Source organism: Dama dama, chromosome 18 (genome assembly GCF_033118175.1).
Source record: "Dama dama isolate Ldn47 chromosome 18, ASM3311817v1, whole genome shotgun sequence".
Classification (NCBI taxonomy): domain Eukaryota; kingdom Metazoa; phylum Chordata; class Mammalia; order Artiodactyla; family Cervidae; genus Dama; species Dama dama.
The window spans coordinates 26017646-26044131 of NC_083698.1; the positions used below are offsets into that span (position 1 = coordinate 26017646).

A 26486-nucleotide genomic window follows, 5' to 3' on the forward strand; every position below is an offset into this window, starting at 1 on the left:
TCTTTGTTGGGAGGTTTTGAATAGATTCAGTCTCCTTACTGGTAATTTGTTAAGATTTCTCTGTGTCTTCATTATCTGATGTGTTTTTTGTTTCTAGAAAGTTATGTTTTTTCTAAGCAATTTAACTTGTTGGCATATAATTATTTATAGTAGTATATTATGTTCCTTTGTACTTGTACATTTTGAGTTGCAATGTCTCCTTATTCAGTTCTGATTTTTTTAATTGAGGCTTTTCTCTTTTTTACTTAGTCTAGTTAAAAGTTGATCAATTTTGTTTATCTTTTCATAAATCCAGCTTAGTTTTATTGATTTTTTTTCTATTGTCTTTTTAATCTCTATTACATTTATTTCCACTTTGATCTTTTTTATTTCCTTCTTTCTACCAGTTGGGCCTTAGTTCTTTCTTTACTTGTTAGTTTTTTGAGGTTAAAGTTAGGTTTTTTAGTTGAGACCATTCTTTTTTCTTAATGTAAGCATTTATCACCATAAACTTCTCTCTTAGAACTGCTTTTGCTGCATGCCATAAGTTTTGGTATTTTGTGTATATTTATTTATACAATAAATAAATTTATTTCATTTATCTCAAGATATTTTTTTCTAAATTTCTTTTGATTTATTCTTTGATGTATTGATTATTCAGCAGCATGTTGTTAAATAACCATATAGTTTAGAATTTTACACTGTTTTCTTATAATTGATTTCTAGTTTTTGCCTGCTCCCTCTGCACTGATCCCTGAGGGGATAGCTATAGAGTTAAGTGCTCACATACTTAACAAATGCTTCTCTGTTTGCTATGGTCCTGTGGGACTCAAGCACCCAAGCCCTGTTAGCTTTCAGAACTAGGTGTTTTGGGAGCCATTCTAATGGTGGGGGCCTTTAAGCATTGGGGTGCTGGATTTGTAATCCAAATCCCTTCACTCCTCAAGAAAAGGCTAGGAGTTGAGGTTTCCTGGCAAAAGTATACCTAAGTTTTCCCACTCATTTTGATGTGGGTATTTTCTCATTGTCTCAATATGTAGGAGTCACTCAGCTAGTTTCTTTGAAAGTAATTGGTCTGTTTGTAGCTATACATTCAGCAGTGCATCCATGGAAGGAGGAAAATTCAGGAATCTCCTATGTTACCCTCTTGATCTGGAGTCTTAAAAATATTTACAAATTCTTTTTTTTCTGTCATCATTTGTAAATTATCTAGGCTGAGATATATATTCAGCCTAGATACTGAACATATACTGAACAGCCTTTTCATTCTGTTCATGGGGTTCTCAAGGCAAGAATACTGAGGTGGTTTGCCATTCCCTTCTCCAGTGGACCACATTTTGTCCAAGCTCTCCACCATGACCCGTCCATCTTGGGTGGCCCTACACGGAATGGCTCATAGTTTCATTGAGTTAGACAAGGCTGTGGTCCATGTGATCAGATTAGTTAGTTTTCTGTGATTGTGGTTTTCATTCTGTCTGCCCTCTGATGGAGAAGAATAAGAAGCATATGGAAGCTTCCTGCTAGCAGAGACTGAGGGGGAATATGGGTCTTGTTCTGATGGGGGGGGCCATGCTCAGGAAATCTTTAATCCAATTTTCTCTTGATGGGTGGAGCTGTGTTCCCTCCTTGCTGTTTACCTGAGACCAAACTATGGCGGAGGTAGTGAAGATAATGGGGACCCCCTTTAAGAGGTCCCATGCACGCACTGCTGCACTCAGTGCCCCCAAACCCTGCAGCAGGCCACCGCCAACCCATGCCTCCAGTCACATCCACAACTGGGTCTTGTTTTTGCTTTGGCTCCCTCTCTTCATTTTTTCTGGAGTTATTTCTCCACTGATCTCCAGTAGCATATTGGGCACCTACTGACCTGGGGAGTTCATCGAAATTTTAAGAATCAGTCAACTAAAATGGACTATAATGGGTGAATTTAACTCAGATGACCATTATATCTACTACTGTGGGCAAGAATACTTTAGAAGAAATGGAGTAGCCATCATAGTCAACCGAAGAGTCTGAAATGCAGTATGTGGATGCAATCTCAAAAATGACAAAATGATCTCTGTTCGTTTCCAAACCAAACCATTCAATATCACAGTAATCTAAGTCCATGCCACTACCAGTAATGTTGACGAAGCTGAAGTTGAATGGTTCTATGAAGACCTATAGGACCTTCTAGAACTAACACCAAAAAAAAAAGATGTCCTTTTCATTATAGGGGACTGCAATGCAAAAGTAGGAAGTCAAGAGATACCTGGAGTAACAGGCAAATTTGGCCTTAGAGAACAAAATGAAGCAGATCAAAGGCTAACAGAGTTTGACCAAGAGAATGCACTGGTCATAGCAAACACCCTCTTCCAACAACACAAGAGAAGATTCTACACATGGACATCACCAGATGATCAATACTGAAAACAGATTGATTATACTCTTTGCAGTCAAAGATGGAGAAGCTTTATACAGTCAGCAAAAACAAGACCAAGAGCTGACTGTGGCTCAGATCATGAATTTCTTATTGCCAAATTCAGACTTAAATTGAAGAAAGTAGGGAAAACCACTAGACCATTCATGTATGACCTAAATTAAATCCCTTAGAATTATACAGTGGAAATGACAAATAGATTCAAGGGATTAGATTTGATAGACAGTGCCTGAAGAACTATGGACAGATGTTTGTGACTTTGTATAGAAGGCAGTGATCAAGACCATCCCCAAGAAAAAACAAAGGCAAAATGGTTGTCTGAGGAAGCCATACAAATAGCTGAGAAAGGACACAAAAGGGAAAGGAGAAAAGGAAAGATATTCCCATTTGAAAGCAATGTTCCAAAGAATAACAAGGAGAGATAAGAAAGCCTTCCTCAGTGATCAATGCAAAGAAATAGAGGAAAACAATAGAATGGGAAAGACGAGAGATCTCTTCAAGGAAATTAGAGATACCAAGGGAATATTTCTTGCAAAGATGGGCAAAATAAAGGACAGAAATGGTATGGACCTAACAGAATTAGAAGATATTAAAAAGAGGTGGCAAGAATACACAGAAGAACTATACAAAAAAGACCTTCATGATCTAGATAACCACAATGGTGTGATCACTTACCTAGAGCCAGACATCCTGGAATGTGAAGTCAAGTGGGCCTTAGGAAGCATCACTATGAACAAAGCTAGTGGAGGTAATGGAATTCCAGTTGAACTATTTCAAATCCTAGAAGATGATGCTGTGAAAGTGCTGCACTCAATATGCCAGCAAATTTGGAAAACTCAGCAGTGGCCGTAGGACTCGAAAAGGTTTATTTTCATTCCAATCCCAAAGAAGGGCAATGCCAAAGAATGTTCAAACTACCTCACAATTGCACTCATCTCACACGCTAGCAAAGTAATGCTCAAAATTCTCCAAGCCGGGCTGTAACAGTACAGGCTTCAACTTCAACAGGTTTCAACTTCCAGATGTTCAAGCTGGATTTAGGAAAGGCAGAGGAACCAGAGACCAAATTGCCAACATCCCTTGAATCATTGAAAAACCAAGAGAGTTCCAGAAAAACAGCTACTTCTGCTTTACTGACTATGCTAAAGCCTTTGACTGTGTGGATCACAACAAACTGGAAAATTCTTCAAGAGATGGGAATACCAGACCACCTGACCTGCCTCTTGAGAAATCTCTATGCAGGTCAAGATGTAACAGAACTGGACATGGAACAACAGACTGGTTCCAAATCAGGAAAGGAGTGTGTCAAGGCTGTATATTGTCACCATGCTTATTGAACTTATTTGCAGAATACATCATGAAAAATGCTGGGCTGGATAAGCAAAAGCTGAAAAAGATTTCTCGGAGAAATATCAGTAACCTCAGATATGCAGATGAAACCACCCTTATGGCAGAAAGTGAAGAAGAATTAAAGAGCCTGTTAATGAAAGTGAAAGACAAGAGTGAAAAAGCTGGCTTAAAACTCAACATTCAAAAAACTAAGAGCATGGCATCCAGTCCCATCACTTCATGGCAATTAGATGGGGAAACAATGGAAACAGTGAGAGACTTTATTTTGGGGGGCTCCAAAATCACTGCAGATGGTGACTGCAGCCATAAAATTAAAAGACACTTGCTCCTTGGGAGAAAAGCAACGACCAACCTAGGTAGCATATTAAAAAGCAGAGACATTACTTTGCCAACAAAGGTTCATCTAGTCAAAGCTATGGTTTTTCCAGTAGTCATGTATGGATGTGAGAGTTGGACTATAAAGAAAGCTGAGTGCTGAAGAATTGATGCTTTTGAACTGTGGTGTTGGAGAAGACTCTTGGGAGTCCCTTGGACTGCAAGGATACCCAACCAGTCACTCTTAAAGGAGATCAACACTGAATATTCATTGGAAGCACTGATGCTGTAGCTGAGACTCGAATACTTTGGCCACTGATGCAAAAAACTGACTCATTGGAAAACCCTGATGCTGGGAACGATTGAAGACAGGAGAAGGGGACAACAGAGGATGAGATGATTGGATGGCATCACTGACTCAATGGACATGAGTTTGAGCAAGCTCCGGGAGTTGGTGATGGACAGGAAAGCCTGGTGTGCTGCAGTCCTTGAGGTCGTAAAGAGTTGAACATGACTGAGTGACTGAACTGAACTGAGAGATATATATTATTTATGTCTTATGGGTGGTGATAATGTGTCTCAAAAAGGTTTGAGAAATTCCTTCAAAGTCATGCAGCCAGAACTCAATAGATCCAAGATTTGAACTTGGAATTGCCAAAGGTCATTCTTTTTTTTTTTTTTCCCCACATCACATAACTGAATTACAACATATTTTCTGACTACTATGCAGACTTCAGATGAAATTACCATTAGATTCACTTCCAGACCATGGAAATCCTTTGGACAAAGTGATTGCAGTTCAACAAATATTTCAAACTTTATGTGCATCCATTATTTTTATGTCAATTTATTTTTTAATGGGCTTCCCTGAGAGCACAGTTGGTAAAGAATCTGCCTGCAATGCAGGAGACTCTGGTTCAATTCCTGGGTCCAGAAGACCCCCTGGAGAAGGGATTGGGTACCCACTCCACATTCTTGGGCTTCCCTTGTGGCTCAGTTGGTAAAGAATCCACCTGCAATACGGGAGACCTGGGTTCAATCCCTGGGTAGAGAAGATCCCCTAGAGAAGGGAAAGGCTACCTACTCCAATATTCTGGCCTTGAGAATTCCATGGATTATACAGTCATTGGGGTTGCAAGAGTCAGACACACTGAGCAACTTGCACTTTCATTTTTTAATAGTGAATATACAGAATGCTATAACTGCTTCATATATTTTGCCTTTTTTATTGAGATATTACTTTGCTTATAAAATAAACATATAAATATCATGGCTGACTCATGTTGAGTTTTGACAGAAAACAATAAAATTCTGTTAAGCAATTATCCTTCAACAAAAAAATTTAAAAAATCATTTTAACAATCTTTCATTTATATCATCTTTAACAGTAACTCATGTTTTCACCTGTAGTGTTTTTGAAGGGGAAAACATACCTTTACTTTTGCACCCAGATTGCATATGTTTTATTGTCATCATTATCTTTCAAACTTATGATGCTTCAGTATTACTATTGAGTAATATTTAAGTAAATATGTACATCTTTAATTTGAAGGAAAACATGAGAAGGTAAAGACTGCTGAGTCTGTCTTTAGGCTTTAAAAGAGTAGACTTGAGCAGTGCTCTGTTGTGTAGTATTAGCAGCACAGTAACTCAAAGGATGTAACTATGTGGTGATAAATGTTGTATTTAATGGACTGCTATTTCATAGCCCACATAGTTCATGGTGTCTAAGATATTCTAAATATTAGAATATTTCTGAGATTCCTGTGAACAAATAATATCAAACAATGTTGAGGGGGGGTTTTTTGTATTCTTTGTTGTTGTTGTTGTTGAAATAAAGGAATGCAAAAAAGAAATACTACTTTTATTATAATACCTTATCAGTTAATGTTGGGCTAGTCTATTTGCCTACTAGATAACATATTTTGCATATCCACCTGTATTCTAAAATTACTTATTTCATTTTAGATATAGAAACATTTTAAGGAAGTAGACTAGTTTTTAATATTTGCATGTAAAGACTTACACCAGATGTGCAGAAAATCACAGTATCTTGTGGATTGTGGCTCCATGGATGATTGACCTGCCCAAAAAGAAATGTTATCCAGTTGCAAAAGCCAACAACTTTTCCAACTATGTGAAAGGATGTTATGGATTTCACTGGCTCTGTTTGAGCTAATTTATTCAAATAAGATTCAATCTATGTGCTCTTGTAATCTTTGCACTTGGCCCACTCCCACCTTCCATAGGAGGATTTCCAATGAGGATGGAATAATTTTTCCTGTGGTCTCCACTTTAAAAGATGATGTATTTCAGAACAGATGCAAGTCAGTTGTATGGAATTACTGTTTTTCTTAATTTATTTGAATGTACTGAAAAATCAAAATGGTTGTGTTTTTGTACCTTCCTTCCCTGGTATGCTAATTTGACTGTGAGGCCTTTGATCAATTTGTTATATGAGTTCTATACCTTGAGGTCAAAGACACTGTTTTCATAGAGCCATTACTGACACTAGAGGGTTGTCACCTAATTTAAAGTTTGAAACTTATACCTTTTCTCTATATTTTTAGAAAGACCAGGTGTGAAATAGAGGAACGGATAAAAGTATCATTGGCCAATGTTAACATGCCCATGTGGGTGTATAAATACTAAAAGTTCTGGAAAGTGATAAACTAAATGATTATATTTGGCCACATTGACTATTTAACCAGTTTCAGTTTTCTGGATGTCTTATGGTAAAATTCTTTTAGTTATTATAATACCCTAAATACTGCCTGTTCCTTTTGTTGGATGTCTTCTACATAAGCACAATCTAAAGTTTTTTCATCTTGAACTCAACCATAGAGATTTAAGTAATCTATGTCTTTCTGCATTTTTTAATTGAGAAGTCTGAGGGATATAAGCAAAAATACAGATTTTTCCTGATATACTTTAAGGGTAACAGATGGATTTGACATATTGAACTCTGAAAAGTAAATTTTGATGTGTCAGATCTGTCCATATACAAAGGAGACAATGGTAAGAGAAAGAAGGAAAAAAAAAAGAGAAAGAAGGATTTTTTTAATGAAAAATGAAAGAAAAATACATATGTGTTGTGCATTATAAGTCATTTGAAAAAAGGAAATGAAAATGTAATACTTGAAAGAACTTAGGAAACAAAAAGTTCTTCTCACTTTCATTGACAATATAATTTATAATCCACGGTCTGGATTTCTGTATTTTTTTCCAGTTCAAAGGTCATCATGACTAACAGCATGACTACATTGAAGTTTTAAGTTTCATTCCTTTAGAAAAACTAACCTATAAGGTATACTGCATGCACCTCACCACTGAAAAAAAATGCATACATGTTGTTTTCATAGTAGTTTTATGTGGTAGGCTCTAGGTAAGAAAATAAAAAAGGATGTCTTTCAGGATACCAATTATTGCAATTTCAAATCCCATTTTCCTCCAGACTCCCTTTTCAAGTGATTAATAGGGTAATTATAACTTATTATCTGGGATTTCACTTTTACAAGTAACAAAATATAGTAAAGCTTGAGCTTGAAATGTTGGCAGAACCTACTCTGGCTTCTCAACACTGAACATGCAATTGAACTCAAATTAAGAAGGTCAAGAAGGGCTTTTTTGAGAGACTCTGTACTTTGTCAGATGTATTTATTCATGTGCAGAGGATTAGAATTCATAAACATTTTGCCAGTTTTTTTCTTTAAATGCTGTTTCTTTTCCTTGTTGTTCTTGGCTAGGCCATGTCAATACAGCAAAATGCTGCTTCATATGACTTATTATCAGCAGAATAATATGTATTACATAACCCAAAGGGATTGTAAAATCAGCAAGAACTCTTGGCTCTGCATCTCAGCGTAGATACATAAATGGGTACCACAAACAGGTTTTTTTTTTTTTTTAATTAAGTTATCTGAGTGTCACACCCCAAATAGGCATTTGTTCTTTTTAACTATGTTTTATCATGAAAGTGATCTAATTAGCAAAACATCTCTTAACTATTCTTTTGAGAAATATGCACAAGGTCAGTCAAAATAATATACTATTGGATTAAAACTAATTTGAGCATGGTACAGGAAATTCCTTGAGGCAAGTGATTTTTGAAGACATACCAGAAGTCGTCTTTTTTTTCTTGGCAAAGTTCAGAGCTTAGATTTATCAGTCCAGTCACTCTATGATGATTATTTTTAAACTTCTCTAATGAAGCACTTAGAAACTGAGCAATAAGAAATTAAAGTGACTTGTCTAAATGTGAAGAATCAGGTTGTTTGGAATAGCATCAGAGATACTTATGTGAACCAGTCGCGTGGTTTCTTCGTGACGGTAATAGAAACATCTGTGAAGTTCTCAGAGAAACTGATTTTGGTGACTGGCATTTGTGCTAGCTGGCCAACAAGGTCACAGTTGCTTTAAGGCCGTATTTGCCTAGTGTTATGCAAAGCCAATTAGCAGCACCCTAGGTTTCTGCTGCTGAAAGAAATTTTCTTAAGAGGTGAGAAAAGCTTAAGCAGTTGGCATTCCTATGGAATTTAAAATGAAAACACTGAAGAATTTAGGTGAAAAGAAGAGAGGACAAAGAGAGAACATGACTGTTAAAAGACCACCTGTCAAAACAGAATAAAGGACAGTTGTAAGCTTGTTAGGAAAGAAAGAAAACAAATTGCCATAGACATGGAAGCTGTTGAGATGATGCTACAGCTCGGGTCCTGGAGGATCCACACTTAGCATCTGAGTCTATAGCCTGTCTTTTCTTAATCTCCCTCACTCTTATTAAGGTTTGGCTTCTAGGCCTTTCTCCCTCCCTTCTCTTCCTCTCTCCCTGCTGCGTCCTGTTGACTAGGCTCAGCTGCTTGGATTTCAGCAGCAGTGGCTACATTTAGTGATTGTGTATGTTGATAATCCTCCAAGATGACTTTTTTGCTCCAGAGGTGCTGAAAAAGTCTCTTGGATTGACTTAAAAGTGTTGACAACCACCACTGAGGTGAACTCTTGAGGTGGTGTTGTCTGAATTGCTCATCAGGGGTGTGTTTGTATTAGATTGTGAACGGAGAAGTCATTTTACCATATTTTTCATCCTCCAGATTATGTATGGCTGACTCCACTGGGGAACTGGTGTGAATCTGGGAAAATTTACAAGCTCCTAAATAGTTGCAAGTCATGAGTAGAGAAAGTGAGAAATGAATACAGGGAAAATAATCCAGAATAATCTTTTCCATGGTCTTCTCTTAGACTTTGAAACCTGTCCACACTCTGAAAGAGACAGTATGGATAATCTTAAGAGTTAAAATGTTTTAGAAAATACTTTTTGAAGATACTCTCTATTGTAGATGTAGCATATGGATTTGTATTTCTTATAAGCTTATGAAAAGTAGAGCCATGGAACTGGAGGAATCAACCTGCCTGACTTCAGACTCTACTACAAAGCCACAGTCATCAAGACAGTGTGGTACTGGCACAAAGACAGAAATATAGATCAGTGGAACAGAATAGAAAGCCCAGAGATAAATCCACGAACCTATGGACACCTTATCTTTGACAAAGGAGGCAAGGATATACAATGGAAAAAAGACAACCTCTTTAACAAGTGGTGCTGGGAAAACTGGTCAGCCACTTGTAAAAGAATGAAACTAGAACACTTTCTAACACCATACACAAAAATAAACTCAAAATGGATTAAAGATCTAAATGTAAGACCAGAAACTATAAAACTCCTAGAGGAGAACATAGGCAAAACACTCTCCGACATAAATCACAGCAGGATCCTCTATGACCCACCTCCCAGAATATTGGAAATAAAAGCAAAAATAAACAAATGGGACCTAATGAAACTTAAAAGCTTTTGCACTACAAAGGAAACTATAAGTAAGGTGAAAAGACAGCCCTCAGATTGGGAGAAAATAATAGCAAATGAAGCAACAGACAAAGGATTAATCTCAAAAATATACAAGCAACTCCTGCAGCTCAATTCCAGAAAAATAAATGACCCAATCAAAAAATGGGCCAAAGAACTAAACAGACATTTCTCCAAAGAAGACATACAGATGGCTAACAAACACATGAAAGGATGCTCCACATCACTCATTATCAGAGAAATGCAAGTCAAAACCACAATGAGGTACCATTACACACCAGTCAGGATGGCTGCTATCCAAAAGTCTACAAGCAATAAATGCTGGAGAGGGTGTGGAGAAAAGGGAACCCTCTTACACTGTTGGTGGGAATGCAAACTAGTACAGCCGCTATGGAAAACAGTGTGAAGATTTCTTAAAAAACTGGAAATAGAACTGCCATATGACCCAGCAATACCACTCTTGGGCATACACACTGAGGAAACCAGATCTGAAAGAGACATGTGCACCCCAATGTTCATCGCAGCACTGTTTATAATAGCCAGGACATGGAAGCAACCTAGATGCCCATCAGCAGACGAATGGATAAGGAAGCTGTGGTACATATACACCATGGAATATTACTCAGCCGTTGAAAAGAATTCATTTGAACCAGTCCTAATGAGATGGATGAAGCTGGAGCCCCTTATACAGAGTGAAGTAAGCCAGAAAGATAAAGATCATTACAGCATACTAACACATATATATGGAATTTAGAAAGATGGTAATGATAACCCTATATGCAAAACAGAAAAAGAGACACAGATGTGCAGAACAGACTTTTGGACTCTGTGGGAGAAGGCAAGGGTGGGATGTTTCGAGAGAACAGCATGTATATTATCTATGATGAAACAGACCACCGGCCCAGGTGGGATGCATGAGACAGGTGCTCGGGCCAGGTGCACTGGGAGGACCCAGGGGAATCGGGTGGAGAGGGAGGTGGGAGGGGGGATCGGGATGGGGAATACATGTAACTCCATGGCTGATTCATGTCAATGTATGACAAAACCCACTGCAATGTTGCGAAGTAATTAGCCTCCAACTAATAAAAATAATTGAAAAAAAAGAAAAGTAGAGCCAATGTAATTGTGGAGTTTTCTGCTTATTTAGTTTAGCAAATGCCAATTAGAGTAGAAGTTATCTGGATAATTCAAAACTCCATCATGCAGATCTTCTGTACTGTTTGTCTTTAGGCTTTTCAGAAGGTGTTAAGGGGATTGTAGACGGGGAACCTGGACACTTCATAGAGTCCTGGTTACCAATAAAACAAAGAAAGCATTTCTTTTCAGTGGTGAAGCAAATATGTTATGACATTCATTTATCCATCTGTTCATTAAATAGTCTTTTATTGGACTTAAATTTATACCCATAAGTACTAATACAATAAAAGTAAAAGAAATATAAACAAAGTATTTGGGAAATGTAATGTCAGACTCTTTATTTGTAACTGTGTAAGGACAGAAGAATATTTTTATAGAGGAAGTAACTTTTAACTTTGGTCTTGAATAAAAATTATAATTTGACAAGCTAAAATCTAAGCAAAGGAGTTCTCTCTTATAATAGATAATAGAGATACCTAGATAAAGATGTTAGGATTTCTTGGAATTGTGGATGGCTCTTTTTTGAGTTTGTTTTGATTTTGGCAGAGGAGCGACTACTTCGAGTGGAATAACAGTAAATAATGAGGCTGGATCAGTAGAGTGGAATACTGTAAGGAATTAGAGTTCCTGTGGAAAATATGGGAGACTTGAACAAATGAGTTTCATTCTTGGGGGTAAAATAACAAAACAGTGTATGATTTTTGAATAAGGCAATCTTATACCAAAAAAGAAAAAAGTTTAGTGAGGAAGTAGATTTGATTCCTGTGTAGGGAAGATCCCCTGGAGAGGAGGGCATCACAATACATTCCAGTATTCTTGCCTGGAGAAATCCTTGGACAGAGGGGCCTGGTGGGCTATAGTCCATAGGGTCACAAAGGGTCAGATATAACTGAAGCTACTGAGCATGCACGCATGCATTGAGGGAAATAATCATTAGGAACAATTTCCCTCAATTATCAACCAACAAAATGACAGTCTATCAGTGCAAATAGGGCTGGCTTTTTTTTTTTTTTTAATTAATTAATTAATTTTAATTGGAGGATAATTTCTTGACAGTATTGTGGTGGTTTTTGCCATACATTGACATGAATCAGCCATGGGCATACATGTGTCTTCCCATCCTGAACCCCCCCTCCCACTTCCCTCCCCACTCCATCCCTCTGGGTTGTCCCAGAGCCCCCACTCTGAGTGCCCTGCTTCATGCATCAAACTTGCACTGGTCATCTATTTTACACATGTTTCAATGCTATTTAGAGCTTCCTCTCAATGGCTCATGAGAGCTAAGTGTGTGTGTCTCTACTCAAATCTCAGTTTAGTGATATCACATTGTTAGCTTGAAATAAGCCCTGGTGGGAGTATTTACACCATGGCAATCAGCAAATGCTATTAATACATATTACAGCTATTTTTGAGTCAGCTGTTAAACATTTAGCACTGTACCGCTGCTACATGATATGAAATGGGTCTTCTTAGCAGAAAAGTCAACATTTCAAGAACAGTATAGTAAAAATACTGTTCTACTTAACAAAAAGTTAAACACATGCAAATCATCAGACTGAAGAAGAGGAAATAAAAAAGCAAGTGAGGGTAAGACAAACAAGAATCACAGACAATGAAACATGAGGCCTAACAAAGTGTAACTATCAGATTTAAACTTATTTTGTAAAACAGGGACTTGGAAACAAGATTTTTTGCTTATAAAATGAATTAAGCTTTTTTTTTTTTTTTAATCAACTATGGATGTCTAGATTATGGACATTATGTTAGGAAACTACACATAAAGCACTGACTGTGCATCCCTTAAATGTTACTGAAACTTCAGTTTAACATGCACCTTTTAATCTATGTAGTATTTTTCTAACTCAGCTGTGCATTTTGAAATGTTTTCTCATTATATTGCAAAGTTACACTCGAACCTCAGTGTTTAAACAAAATATCAATAGTCTGAATTATGCAACTATTTGTACTCATTATCCTCTAACAGACCATTATTCCTCCTCCTTTTTACCTGTAAGTTTGTTTTTAATTATTTAGTTATTGTCACAGATGCTTAAATATGCCACTATGTCCAAACTTTCCAGTTAAGTATCATGGAAACTGTGGTATACTATTTGGATATGATAGTAAACAAAGGCACTTCCTTATGGTCTTCCTCCTTCCATTCATTGGCTGATATATTGTGTAAGCTACATTTCTCTGAGCTGCAATAGCTTTGGGTAGAACTCAACCAATAGAGTAATAACCACTGTAATAATCTGTTAGGCTAGCCCACTTGTTGCTGTTGTTTTTTAAAGGAATTCCTTCAGTATCTCCTGTGAATTAAATGGCCATGATTGTACCTTTTGCCTCTTGGTCCTCCTGATATTCTCATAAGATATGTTAGGTTTATATCACTTCCCTTGGCCAGAGATGTTTCTTTATTGCTGTGTGATGTTGCCATAGTCTGTATGAAGGTAGGTTGCAGGCAGATTTCAGTCTGAATAATCTCAGTAGTCTGTCAGTATAGTAACTTGATGATCTGTAGAATCTGTTCTGATTTACTTTCCCCCCCATCTGTTTGGTCAAGGATTTTAATGACTCCAAATGAGTAAAAGGAGTTACTTGGAGAATGACTCATGAATCACAATTTGGGTAAAATTATATCCAGATTTACTTAAGCAATCAAATTAAACATATACAACTAATTGCAGACATCTCTAAGATAATTATTTAAATGATAGCTGGCTTTTAACCACCAATCCCTCCTCACTAGGGAATTGAAAACAGTTCATCAGCATGGAGGGTCAGGTCTATATGACAGTCTGCTGCCCTTATCCTTTTGGTCTTGATCATCATATTCTTCCAAAATTCCACATTATCTTTGGTCCTGACAACTGAACGCTTTCTTTGTTTCTTTTCTGAGTTGCTTTGCATGTTATGGGGGACTTTCAGTTCCCTTTGTAAGTGAATTTGTGGCCTGTATCTAAGCATGTAAATTGTTCTTGCTGCAAAATCTATAATCTCACTTTTTTTCTTAGATGTGCCATAATATGCTAGAAAAAGCATGGACTCACGAAGTAGAAGTAGACTTAGTTTCCCTATTCCCTTATACTAGAAAACATATTCTCTTTTTAAATTGTTTTTAATTATTCAGTATAATATTTATCCAGAAAACTGGTTTAGGCATGAATGTACAACTCAGAAATATCACAAATACAACACATATATAGTCATCAATAAGGACAATAATTTCAGTACCTCAATAGTTCACATACACACTTTCCCAATCAGTACTTCCTTTCTCTTTTCTGAAAGTAACCAGGGTTTTAGTTCCTAACAAAAGATTTTAATTTACCTGTTCCTGTTTTTGAGATTTATTACATGAAATCATACTATAGACACACATTCCTTTGTATCTAACTTCTTTTCCTCAACATTGTGGGATTAATCCATGTTATTGCAGCTAGCTATGGTTTCTTCATTTTTATTATTAGATTCTGTAAAAAGAATTTCCAGGACAATGTCATGATTTATTTATCTATTCTACTTTTAATGAATACAGGGAATTTTTTTTTTTAGTTTAGGGACCATTAGTAACAGTGCTGTGATAGACATTTTATATATCTTTTTGGTACATTGCTGAGTAATATGCCTTTTACAGGCTTCCTAGATGGCTCAGTGGTAATGAATCTGCCTTCTAATGCAGAAGAAGCAGGTTTGATCCCTGAGTCAGGAAGATTTCCTGGAAAAGTACCACTCTAGTATTCTTGCTTGGTAAATCCCATGGACAGAGGAACCTGACAGGCTAAAGTCCATGGAGTCACAAAAGAGTCAGACATGACTTAGTGACTAAACAACAGTAATGTGCCATTGTATGTATGTACCATATCTTCTTTATCCGTTCCTCTGTTGACAGACATTAAGTTTGCTTCCATGCCCTGACTATTGTGAACAGTGCTGTAATGAACATTGGGGTACATAAGGTTTTTTAATGTGAATATATAGTTAATCTAGTACCATATATTGAAAAGACCATTCATCTCTTATGAGTCAGCAGTGGTGTCTTTCCACATATATATACATGGAGACTCTAGCCTTCTCCCCAGGTCTCATTTTCTATCCTTGTGACATTGTCAAACTGTGTTTACTTCATAGTGGTATAGGAAATCTTGATACGTGGTAGAAGAAATCTCCCAGTTTGTTTTTCTTCAAGGCAGTCTTGGTTACATTTGTCCCCTCTGTGTTTTTGTATGCAATTTTAGAATAACCTGTGCAATTTCATACACAAGTGTCAGTCGCTCAGTTGTGTCCAACTCTTTGCGACTCTGTGGACTGTAGCCCACCAGTCACTTGTCCATGGCATTCTTCAGGCAAGAATACTGAAATGGGTAGCCATTCCCTTCTCCAGGGGATCTTCCCAATCCAGGGATTGAACCTGGGTCTCCTGCATTGCAGGCAGATTCTTTACTGTCTGAGCCACATAAACATATGGATTTAGTTCACCATTAAAGGCAGAGATTATCACATAGTAATAAAAATGCTGTTAAAAGGCACACTTCTTGTGATGTAATGACAAAGAAAGTTGGAATATAAAAAGTGAAGAAAAAGTTAAGCTACAGAAATGTACAAAGGAAAGCTTACATGGTTATACCAGTATCAGTTAAGTGAACTTTAAGACAACAAAGACAACTAGAGATAGACAGTTCACGGTTCAAATATTCAATTAACTGGTAACATAAAAAATTCAAAGTTATAATTTACTAATAGAACTTCAGAATATACCAAGAAAACATTGAATGAAACAAATGGAAGGAAAAATTATACTACAATCAGAGTAATAGATTTTAAGATACCTCTTTCAGTAGCTGATAAAGAAGACAGTAAAAAAGGGGAGTATGTATAAGATTTAAGCACCTCAGTAAAGATGCCTTAATTGAAATATATAATCGGCTATACCCAGTAACTGCAGAATATCATTCTTTTCATGGACACTTGTAAAGTTTTCAAAAATGGATTATATTTGGGGATGTAATGCAAGTTTCATTAAATTTCAATTAATTGATTTCATGCAGAGTATAATATCATAGTGAAACTAAACTAGAATATATATTACATAACATAAACAAATAGAAAGATATCCCACATTCATGGATTAGAAGATTTTATATTGTAAAAATGCCCCTACTGTCCAAAGTGAGCTAGAGATTGGATTCCAATTCCTATTAAAATCCCAATCGCATTTTTTACAGAAATAGAAAAAAAATTCTGAAGTTCATGTGTAATCACAAAAGACCACAACTAAAAAAGCAATCTTGAGAAAGATGAGCAAAGTTGGAAGCTTAATGTATCCTGATTTCAAAAAAATTACAAAGCTACAGTAATCAAAATAGAAATAAATCCTCACATATATGTCAACTGATCTTCAAAAGAGTGCCAGGAATGCAAAATGAACAATGATATTGGGGAAGCTAGATATCCACTTGTAAAAGAATGAAACTGAACCTTTATCTTACACCATACACAAAAATAAACTGGTAAGAGTTAAATACTTTAACACAAGACCTCAAAATATATAAATCCTAAAAAGAAAATAAGGGTTAACGTTCATGACTTTGCTCTTAGCAATAATTTCATGGATATGATGCCAAAAGCACTGACAGCAAAACAGAACAAGCCAGTGGGACCCCATCAAACTAGAAAGCCTCTGTACAACAAAAAAAGACAATTAACAGAGTAAAAAGACAGCCTGTAGATGGGAGAAAATATTTGCACACAGTGTATCTGATAAGGTGTTCATAACCAAATTATATAAGGAACACTTAACAGCTCAGCACTAAAATATAATAAACCTGATTTTTAAATGGGCTAAGGACTTGAATAGACATTTCTCCCAAAAAGATACGTTAATACAAATCACCATCAATTATATGAAAACTGCTTAGCATCACTAATCAGGGAAAAGTATGTCAAAATCACAATGAGATATCACTTCCATGTGTCAGAATATCAGGATGACTATTATAAAAAATGGAAACAGTGAGACTTTATTTTCTTGGGCTCCAAAATCAGTGCAGCCGGTAACTCCAGCCATGAAATTAAAAGACACTTGCTAATTGGAAGAAAATCTGTGACAAACCTAGACAGCATATTAAAAAGCAGAGACATTACTTTGCCAACAAAGGTCTGTATAGTCAAAGCTACAGTTTTTCCAGTAGTCACATATGGATGTGAGAGTTGGACCATAAAGAAGGATGAATGCTAAAGAATTGATGCTTTTGAACTGTGGTGCTAGAGAAAACTCTTGAGAGTCCCTTGGACTGCAAGGAGATCCAACCAGTCAATCCTAAAGAAATCAACCCTAAATATTCACTAGAAGGACTGATGCTGAAACTCCAGTACTTTGGCCACCTAATATGAAGAGCCAGCTCACTGGAAAAGACCCTGATGCTGGGAAAGACTGAGGGCAGGAGGAGAAGGGGGTGACAGAGGATGAGATGGTTGGATGGTGTCACTGACTCAATGGATATGAGTTTGAGCATACTCTGGAGATAGTGAAGGACAGGGAAGCCTGGTGTGCTGCAGTCCATAGGGTTGCAAAGAGTTAGACACACCTGAGCGACTGAACAACATTATTAAGGAAGAAAAAGAAAAGACAACAGATGTTGGCAAGTACATGGAGAAAGTAGAACTTTTGCACTCTGTCAGTGAAGATACAAAATGGTGCAACTGCTATGGGAAAGAGTAGAGAGGACCCTCAGAAAGTTAAATGGAGAACTATCATGTGATCCAGCAATCCCACTTTTGGATATTTATTCAAAAGAGTCAAAGTCAGGATCTCAAAGAGATATTAGCACTGTGAACATTGCAGTGCTATCCACCATAGCCAAGATGTAGACACAGCTAAATGTCCATTGACAGATGACTGGATAAGTAAATGTAATAGATACATACAATGGAATACTAGTCAGTGTTTAAAAGGAAGGAAATTCTGCACTATGCAACAAAGTGGATAAACCTTGAAGATATATGTCAAGTGAAATAATCCAGTTGCAAAAAGACATACATTGCATGATCCCACTTATATGGTATATAAAATAATTAAATCCATAAAATCAAAGAGTGGAATGGTGGTTATCAGGGGATAAGGAGAAGGGCAATTGGGGAGTTATTAATCCATGGGCATAAGATTCCATCAAGCAAGATGAATAAGCTCTAGAGTTGTCCTCTACAACATTGTACATATAGTAAGTAATGATGTATTGCATACTTAAAAAAATGTGTCAAGTAGTTAGATCTCATTTTAAGTATTCTTATAATACAATTAAAAACAAAATATTGATGATACAAAATAAAAAGATGAAGTATAAAATAAGGCTAAAAAATAAAGTGGTTATATAATTTGAAATAAAAAGACAATTAGAAAATCTCCTATATTTGGAGATTTCAAAATACAGTCTCTCATGTGTCAAAAAATATCATGGTAAAAATTAGTATTTTGAGCTGAATGATTATGGAACTATAACCTGAATTTACAGACAAATGTAAACTTTAAATGCCTATATTGGAAGAAAGCTTAAAATTACAGACAGAAACACAGAACTCAAGAAATTAGAAAATCAAAACACAAATTAAACATGAAGTGATTGAATGAAATATAAATATAAAGAAACAAAATAAAAACAAGCATACAATATATAAGATTAAAAATGTTAACTTTTAGTTCTTTGAAATAGTTCTCAACATTGATAGAACTCTGAAAAGATTGGTATTACCAGGTCTCTGAATGAAAAAGGGAACTTTGCTAGAGATTTTAATGTATTAAAAGGATTATAAGATAATTGTTTTTAAAAAACCTCGTGGAAAAGAAAGTTGAAATTCTATTTGAAATGGAAAAATTCTTATAAGAATATAAGCTTGAAAAAACTGAATCAAAAAGACAGAAAAATTGAACACTACTCTAATTAACAAAATTGAATCTTCAATACTAAATACACCTACAGAAAACACCACGCCTTCATCAGTGCATTCTGCTAATAATTGATATTGTTTTAGAATAAAGGAAAAGATGGGAAAAGAATGCTTCACAACTGGTTTTCTTTTCTGAAACTAGTATAATATAGATACCCAAACTGAGAAGAACTTTATAAGAAAAGACTATTACAGGAAAATCATGCTCATAAATATAGTAATTAAAACCTTAAAATATTAGTAGTTCATCATTATCTTAAAAACCCATAATTGTGTTTAAGCCACAAATGTAATATGTTAACATTCCAAAATTAGTTTTTATAATTCACCACATTAAGGGGATGAAGAAGAAATGTCACCATTTCAACAGATGTTTAAAAATTAATTGAAAAATTAAACACTGAGTTATGAACTACTTTTGGTAAACTGGGAATAAAAGGAAAATTTATTAACTTGATAAAGGTTATCTATAAACATTCTATCATATGCATCAAATTTAAAGGTGAAATCTGAGAATTTTTCTTTGAAATAAAAATCATGACAAAGGTGTCCACTCTTACTGCTTCATTTTACCATTACATTTGTGGTCCCAGACAGTGCAATAGGATAAGAAAAAGAAATTTAAAAATAGTAAGATTGGAGTGGCATAAATAAGTCATCATTCACAGGATATGATTGTATATTTAGAAATCCTGTACAAAATCATTTATACATTATTAGAATTAATAAGTTTAACAAAATTGGTTAATTTAAAAAGCAGTTAAAACATCAATTAAAATCAATTATTTTGATTTAAAAATGAATTATCTTTGTTGATTTTCCAGCTCTTTTAGTCTACAAACATGCCTTGATTATGGCAGGCAACTAAGAAGAAGGATCTGCTCCATTTAGGTCAGTTGATTTTGGAGAGCTACGTAAAGGCTATCTCCCCATGTTTTCAGGGTACCTGGTGGGTCAGACATTAAAGAATCTGCCTTCAATGCAGAAGATCTGGGTTCGGTCCGTGGGTTGGAAAGATCCCCTGGAGAAGGAGATGGAAATTCACTCCAGTTTTCTTGCCTGGAGAATTCCATGGACAGAAGCCTGGAAGACTACGGTCCATGGGGTTGCAAAGAGTCGGACATGATTGAGTGACTAACACTTTAACTTATTTTCTTTTTCCCCATGTTTTCTTCCAATTAATCCTTTCTCCATTCATTCAACATTTTTTTTAATGCCTATTATATACTAGGCCCTATCTTTGCCTTTACATTGGTTACAACAAAATAAAAGTAGGACACACATGGCTGATTACAGTATGTGTGTTGAGTAAACCAGAGTATTTGTGTAAGGAGACAAAGAGGTGGAAGCAATTTGCTCTATCAGAGGATTTTAGAAAAGAGGTCAGAGCAGGCAGTGTTTGTGTTAGTCCTTGAATGCTTTAGTAAGGTTTCAGTTCAAAGAAGGATGGGGAAAATAAAATTCAGAGGGAATAGAATAAAGGTGTAAGAGTGTAAAAATACTTGGTATATTTGAGATATGTAATATAAAAGCTTAGTTCAAAGAAGGATGAGGAAAATAAAATTCAGAGTAAACAGAATAAATAAAGGTATGAGTGTAAAAATACTTGGCATATTTGAGAAGCGTAATATAAAAGCTAAGATTAGTTCGTAGATTGTTTGCTTGGTTGATGTGTGCATCTATCCTCACACACCTGTTATATTTTGCAAAATCTGATTAGCCTTTTTTTCTGTTCTTTTCTGAATCATGAAAATTAATAGAGATGATTTCCTTGTCTCTTAAGTACAGAGTAAGTTTTGGGCTTCTCGCAGGATACCCTTGCCTATTTCCATTAGTGCATCTTCCATTAGTGCCAGCTAAAATGATTTTTTATATTTTAAATGACCTGGTTCTAAAGAATCTGAAAATTATTTATTTGCAACATGATAATGGCCACAACTTGTATGGTGCATTAAAATAGCTGTAGTACTTAGAAATTACATTGTATGTGCAACTTAACAATCTGAATTGTATTAATACAGTATTGTAACTTTCTGTAAAAGATGTAGAAAAATAAATATCCCTGTACTGACTCTGAAAATCTATATAAAGAATTGCTGTAATGATTGCATTTAAGCTTTAGATACAGGAACTCTTAAACGAGAGCTTCGAAAGTCAAGAAGTTGTGTTAAAATCATCTAGTATATCTTACAACTATTATTACTTGATGGAATTGTGCAACAAAGATGGCAGGATAGGTGTGTGATATTTCCTACATCTGCATCTGTTTTATCTAGTATAAAACATGCAGAAGTTCTTGGGTTTGCATAAATTACTGCAATACTTCCTTATTTATCTTTTAATAGTTCTTACTAACATTGAGTAGCCTCATTGCCAGTATTTTTGCGATGTATTATCAGCCAAACTAAATACATAATACAGCTTTACTGTATATTCTTTTTTTCTCCAAATTTATAAAATATGACTATTTAATATTTTATTACAGCTGGCTATTAGATTTTACTAATAATGACCAATACTCATAAATATTTATAAAATAGATGCTTTAGTCACATGTTTTAGTGCTTATAATTGTGAATTATTAAATCAGCAAACTCTTCTAGAGAAGATAATTCTGTGGTCCTCTAGACAAGGTTTTAATTTTATGAAAACAGAATCTGAATGTTGCTTGCCTTCTTGCCAACTGAGAGTATTACCCATTGCCTTCTCGGCAGAGCTACTAGAGAAAAAATAAAGAACCTACGTTGAGAACTCTGTGAATTCAGCTCTGTCTATGTGTATACATTCAAAATGAAACAAATTGGGCAATTTACTGAAGGTTAAATCCTCTAAATGACATTCACCTAAAACACGCAGGAAAACAGTTTGGGAGGCTTAAATTATCAATGTAATTGCCTTAATTCTCTAGGCTACTTTCATAAATAGACACAACTTTATCGTATCTAACAGACGATTCCAAATTGGAGGTTTAGGCTTGTTTGTATTTTTACTCTTAACACCCTGAATCACGTTTATTTTCTACATAACCTAAGTCCTAAAAATAGCCCACAGACCTAATATGAGAGCATTCCAGAAATGAGGTTTTCACATTAATGCTCTGCCCTGTAGCTTTCGTTCCAGTAGCTAGCGCCTTTCAGGTTTGTCAGCATTTTCACCCTGAAGTTGCAGGAAAGCTTTTTTAAGAACCAAATATGCTGATACAACATTGTGCCTTTGTTCTTAAGTATTCGAACACAGAATGATATTTCAGAACGTTTTATTAGGAAGGTCTACCTGATTTCTATTAAAAATTTTTCTCTAAGCCCCGAGACAGAAGTGAAAGGAAAGATTATTTATGAGCAAGGTAGCTCAACCCTGTCTAATTCTTGAGTAAGAGTTTTCCAAGTAACCTTCCGTTTATGATTCAGGAGTTCCTCTGAGTTAAGAGGGTGTTACTAGGTAGGGTAACATTTTTTTAAGATACTATCTGAAATACCAATTTTTTTAGAAATGATTTTTAACCAATTTTAAGTGTTTAAAACTGCAGAACGTTTCACTGCCTGTGGGTTTTTTTTTTTCCCCTCTTGCCAAACTATATTGCAAGTAAACCTTTTGATGTTTTAAAAGTTTTTCTTAGGCAGCTAAGAAAAACACCCTGGAAAGTTATATTTAGTGAATCTACCCACGTATAAATATCCCTGAGCTAGTCTGCTATCCTATGGCATCTGGAAGAAAGGTGCTATTGTTGTAGATTCCATGACTGAAGTATAGAATAATCAATTCAGAGAGACCCTGGGGGGAAGATTCACTCGCATATGCTGTGGAAACTTGGAATCCCGGAGCTTTTTATATTCTTTTTTTTTTTCCCCTACAGATGAAGGGATATAGATGAATTCATGGTTTAGCACAATGTCTAATGACATCATTTCCCATTCTTGCCTTATAATAGTTTGGTATATTTGAGACTACTAGCTTTAAATTTACCAAAAAATCTTTTTTGTGGTTGTCAGTCCCTTTTTTACTATTACTTTCCTTGCTTTCTGGGTCACAATAGCTAGACAGCTATTTTGTTTGCAAGTGCTCTGGCTGTGCAGTTCGTCCGGCTCCACACCAAGCCATATCACCAAGGTATTCCCCAGGGATGCATCATCAGATTTAGTTCTGCCAGAACACTCCATAAATTATTTAAAGCTCTTCTTCATTTCTTTCGAAACAATGTTTGCCGAGCTTCCCCATGAAAAATCAGTGTTATTCCAGAAGATCAGGATAGATTTGCAAGACAGAAATTTGTCCTGTGCTTCCACCAGTATCTGCATAGATGTGAATACAGTGGAAGCCTAATGAAAGTGTGCAGTTATTTTATCTTTGGTAAAATATTTGAAAATTTTCTCTACTATGTATTCAATAGCAGTTAAACAAGAGCAGCTATGTCTCGTGGCTTTCTACTCTGACACAGCCAAACATAAAGTAGTTAGATGCAAAAACACTGTGAAAGTATGAATAATAGACTTCCCACCTTCTGTCTACTTCAGCTTCCCTGAGGTTTTGTCTGCAGGGCCCAGCTGCATGTACACACATGATGGAATTAGTTCTGTGAGTAACCTACACAAATTACACAAGTAACTCAGATTTTTAAATACGACTAACACACACACACACACACACACACACACCTGCTTCAGGGACTTCATAGATTAGTTTTGGAACCAACAGAAGAGCCCCTTGGAATTTAATCATATTGCTGCAAAATGGAAAATGAAACTGGCTACACTTTTGGAACTGATATCAGCAAAATGTTAATTAGTTCTTGGAGCAAGCTTTTTTTTTTTTTTTTTTTTTAAGGTTGTTTCGGTTTGGTTTGCTTCTGTCAAACTTACAAAGTCATAATGTCCTGCTCATGTTATCATTTGCTGTCCTTACAGCTGGAGCCACTTGCAGAAGATGTCCTCCACCAAACTCCAAATATGAATGCCATCATTTCTCTACAGAAGATCATTGAAATTCAAAGTATGTCTTCAAATTTTTTAATAGTTCTAATGTACTTGTTAAGCATATATTGAGAATTGAGCACATGGAAAATATATTTGAGTTTTTCAAATATAAGGAACAGATATGAAGTAATTATAATTTGGACCTACTGTGTATTCATACCTAAATGTGTTATTGCCTAGCTTTTTACTATGGCAGTCTGGCACTGATAACAAAGTTGGAAGACTCTAGATTTAGAACCTTGCTTTTCTCATATTTTCCAAGAGTGTTTGGATTTTTTTCCATTACTGCCACTAAGTATTTACACAGAACAACTAAATTAACATAGAAATTGTGATTATATTGTCCAGCGTTAACTGAGGTAAGTCATCTCCTAGTGATGTTGGAATTCACCAGTAATTTACTGGTTTTAAAGAAAAAGTTCATGAGAAAGCCTACCACAAAATCCAACTGAACAAAAAGGGAGAGTTAGAGACTTTTTTTTTTTACTATCCAGTTCCTTTCACATCAGTGTTATTTTATCAGGAATTTTTCTTTATAGATGATAACATGCATTAGCTTGCTCTCACACATGCATGTACACATACACACACTGAAAGCAGGCACAAATTAATATAAAAGTTAGCATGAACGGGAAAACAAAATGGCAAAATTAAATGTGAAGGAGGACTGGAAAATCCTTAGTTTTGCCACTGTTTTGTTGTTGTTCAGTCATTTAGTCGTGTCCAACTCTTTGCTACTCCATGGACTGCAAGACTTCGGGCTTCCCTGTCCTCCACCATCTCTTGGAGTTTGCTCAAACTCGTGTCCATTGAGTTGGTGATGCCATTCAACCATCTTGTCCTCTGGTGGTCCCCTTCTCCTCCTGCCTTCAATCTTTCCCACCATCGGGGTCTTTTACAATGAGTCAGCTCTTCATATCAAGTGGCCAAAGTATTAGAGTTTCAGCTTCAGCATCAGTCCTTCCAATGAATATTTAGGATTGATTTCCTTTAGGATTGAGTGGTTGGATCTCCTTGCAGTTCAAGGGACTCTCAAGAGTCTTCTCCAACACCATAGTTCAAAAGCATCAACTCTTCAACTCTTATTGAAGTATTTTTTTTTAAACACAGGTGGAGAAGCCAATTTCCATCTGTGCCTCTGAGTCTTTGTCTTTGCTTGCTCAGTAGTAATTTGGAGATAAGGTTGTGACTGGCATGTTGTGTAATCCATTCTTCTTGTGCTTATTCAGTGTAATCTAACACCTCACTAAGGTCATCAGTAGTAGAAAAATTATCTACTTTTTACACATAGATTCTTTTTTTCTATCTTTTTTTCTGCCATTGTACACACAGATTATTAAAAATCATTGTCCCTGTGTATATTATGTTCACATCACTTTTAATGAGCATTCTTAAGTACTTACTACATGTTGATACATGATAACTGGAGCACTTATCAAATCAAAGCACAGAATAGGAACAAGGAAGAATTTTTAGTATTAGGAAGTTTGCGTTCCAGTGAGTGAGAGGCACTAAAATAGATCATTTTAATAGAAGTCACAGCGTGCACTGAATCACGGACAAGAAACAGTCCTTAAGCCCCTTTCAACCAGAACGAGAAGCCCTGGAAAGTGAGGAAGGCCCAAGGAAGGTTAGAGGAAGACTCCTCGGCAGTGATAAGGCCTGAGCTTAGTCTTAAGGTCTGAACAGGATTTTGGCCAGGTGAAGAAACAGGGGATGTTCTGAAGGAAGTAACAGAAGCAGAGGATTAGTTTCACATAGGTGTAAAAACTCATGGTTTATATATGTTTCTTTAGAAACTGTACTGTTGGCTTTTGCATTGGATCTAACTTCCCGGTAATGACTTTGCCCTGCGTGATGTTTTTCCTTTCACCACTGACATTATTGTGTGACTTGTGCAGTCTGCTTTAGCCAAACAAACCTGTTTGACTCTTGAAAAGAATTTACTGTACTATCAGAATTTCTGTGTAAGAATTCTGCCCCTGTGGATTCTGAATCTGTGTCTTCTGCTCCAAAATGCATTGCAAATATCCAACCATGACCACTTCCCCCATAAAAATCTCTTTCCTCCTAAACTCATATTGAGCATTCCACTCAGTTCAGTTCAGTCACTCAGTCGTGTCCGACTCTTAGGGACCCCATGAACCGCAGCATTCCAGGCCTCCCTGTCCATCACCAACTCGTGGAGTTTACTCAAACCCATGTCCATTGAATCGGTGATGCCATCCAACCATCTCATCCTCTGTCATTCCCTTCTCCTCCTGCCTTCGATCTTTATCAGCATCAGGGTCTTTTCCAATGAGTCAGTTCTTCGCATCAGGTGGCCAAAGTATTGGAGCTTCAGCATCAGTCCTTCCAATGACTATTCAGGACTGAGAGCCCTTCTGGCCATGGGGTCCTTTGCAGCTGCCCAGGCTGCCTGTGTAGGAAGCTTGCCTTGAAGATAGCCTTTGTTAAACAGGGCAGCCGCCTCTTCACTTGTCTCTGAGTGTCAAGCAGGTGACTCCTTTTA

At 36.1% G+C, this 26486-nt stretch overlaps 1 protein-coding gene across 1 annotated transcript in view; it reads left to right on the top strand.

Moving 5' to 3' along the window:
- HDAC9 (histone deacetylase 9) overlaps positions 1–26486 on the top strand; it is an 896685-nt gene that overhangs the window by 834978 nt on the left and 35221 nt on the right. Inside the window, exon 24 of the mRNA XM_061165031.1 lies at positions 23906–23990. Within this exon, the coding sequence (XP_061021014.1) occupies positions 23906–23990 (85 nt within the window). The remainder of the gene's footprint in view (positions 1–23905; positions 23991–26486) is intronic.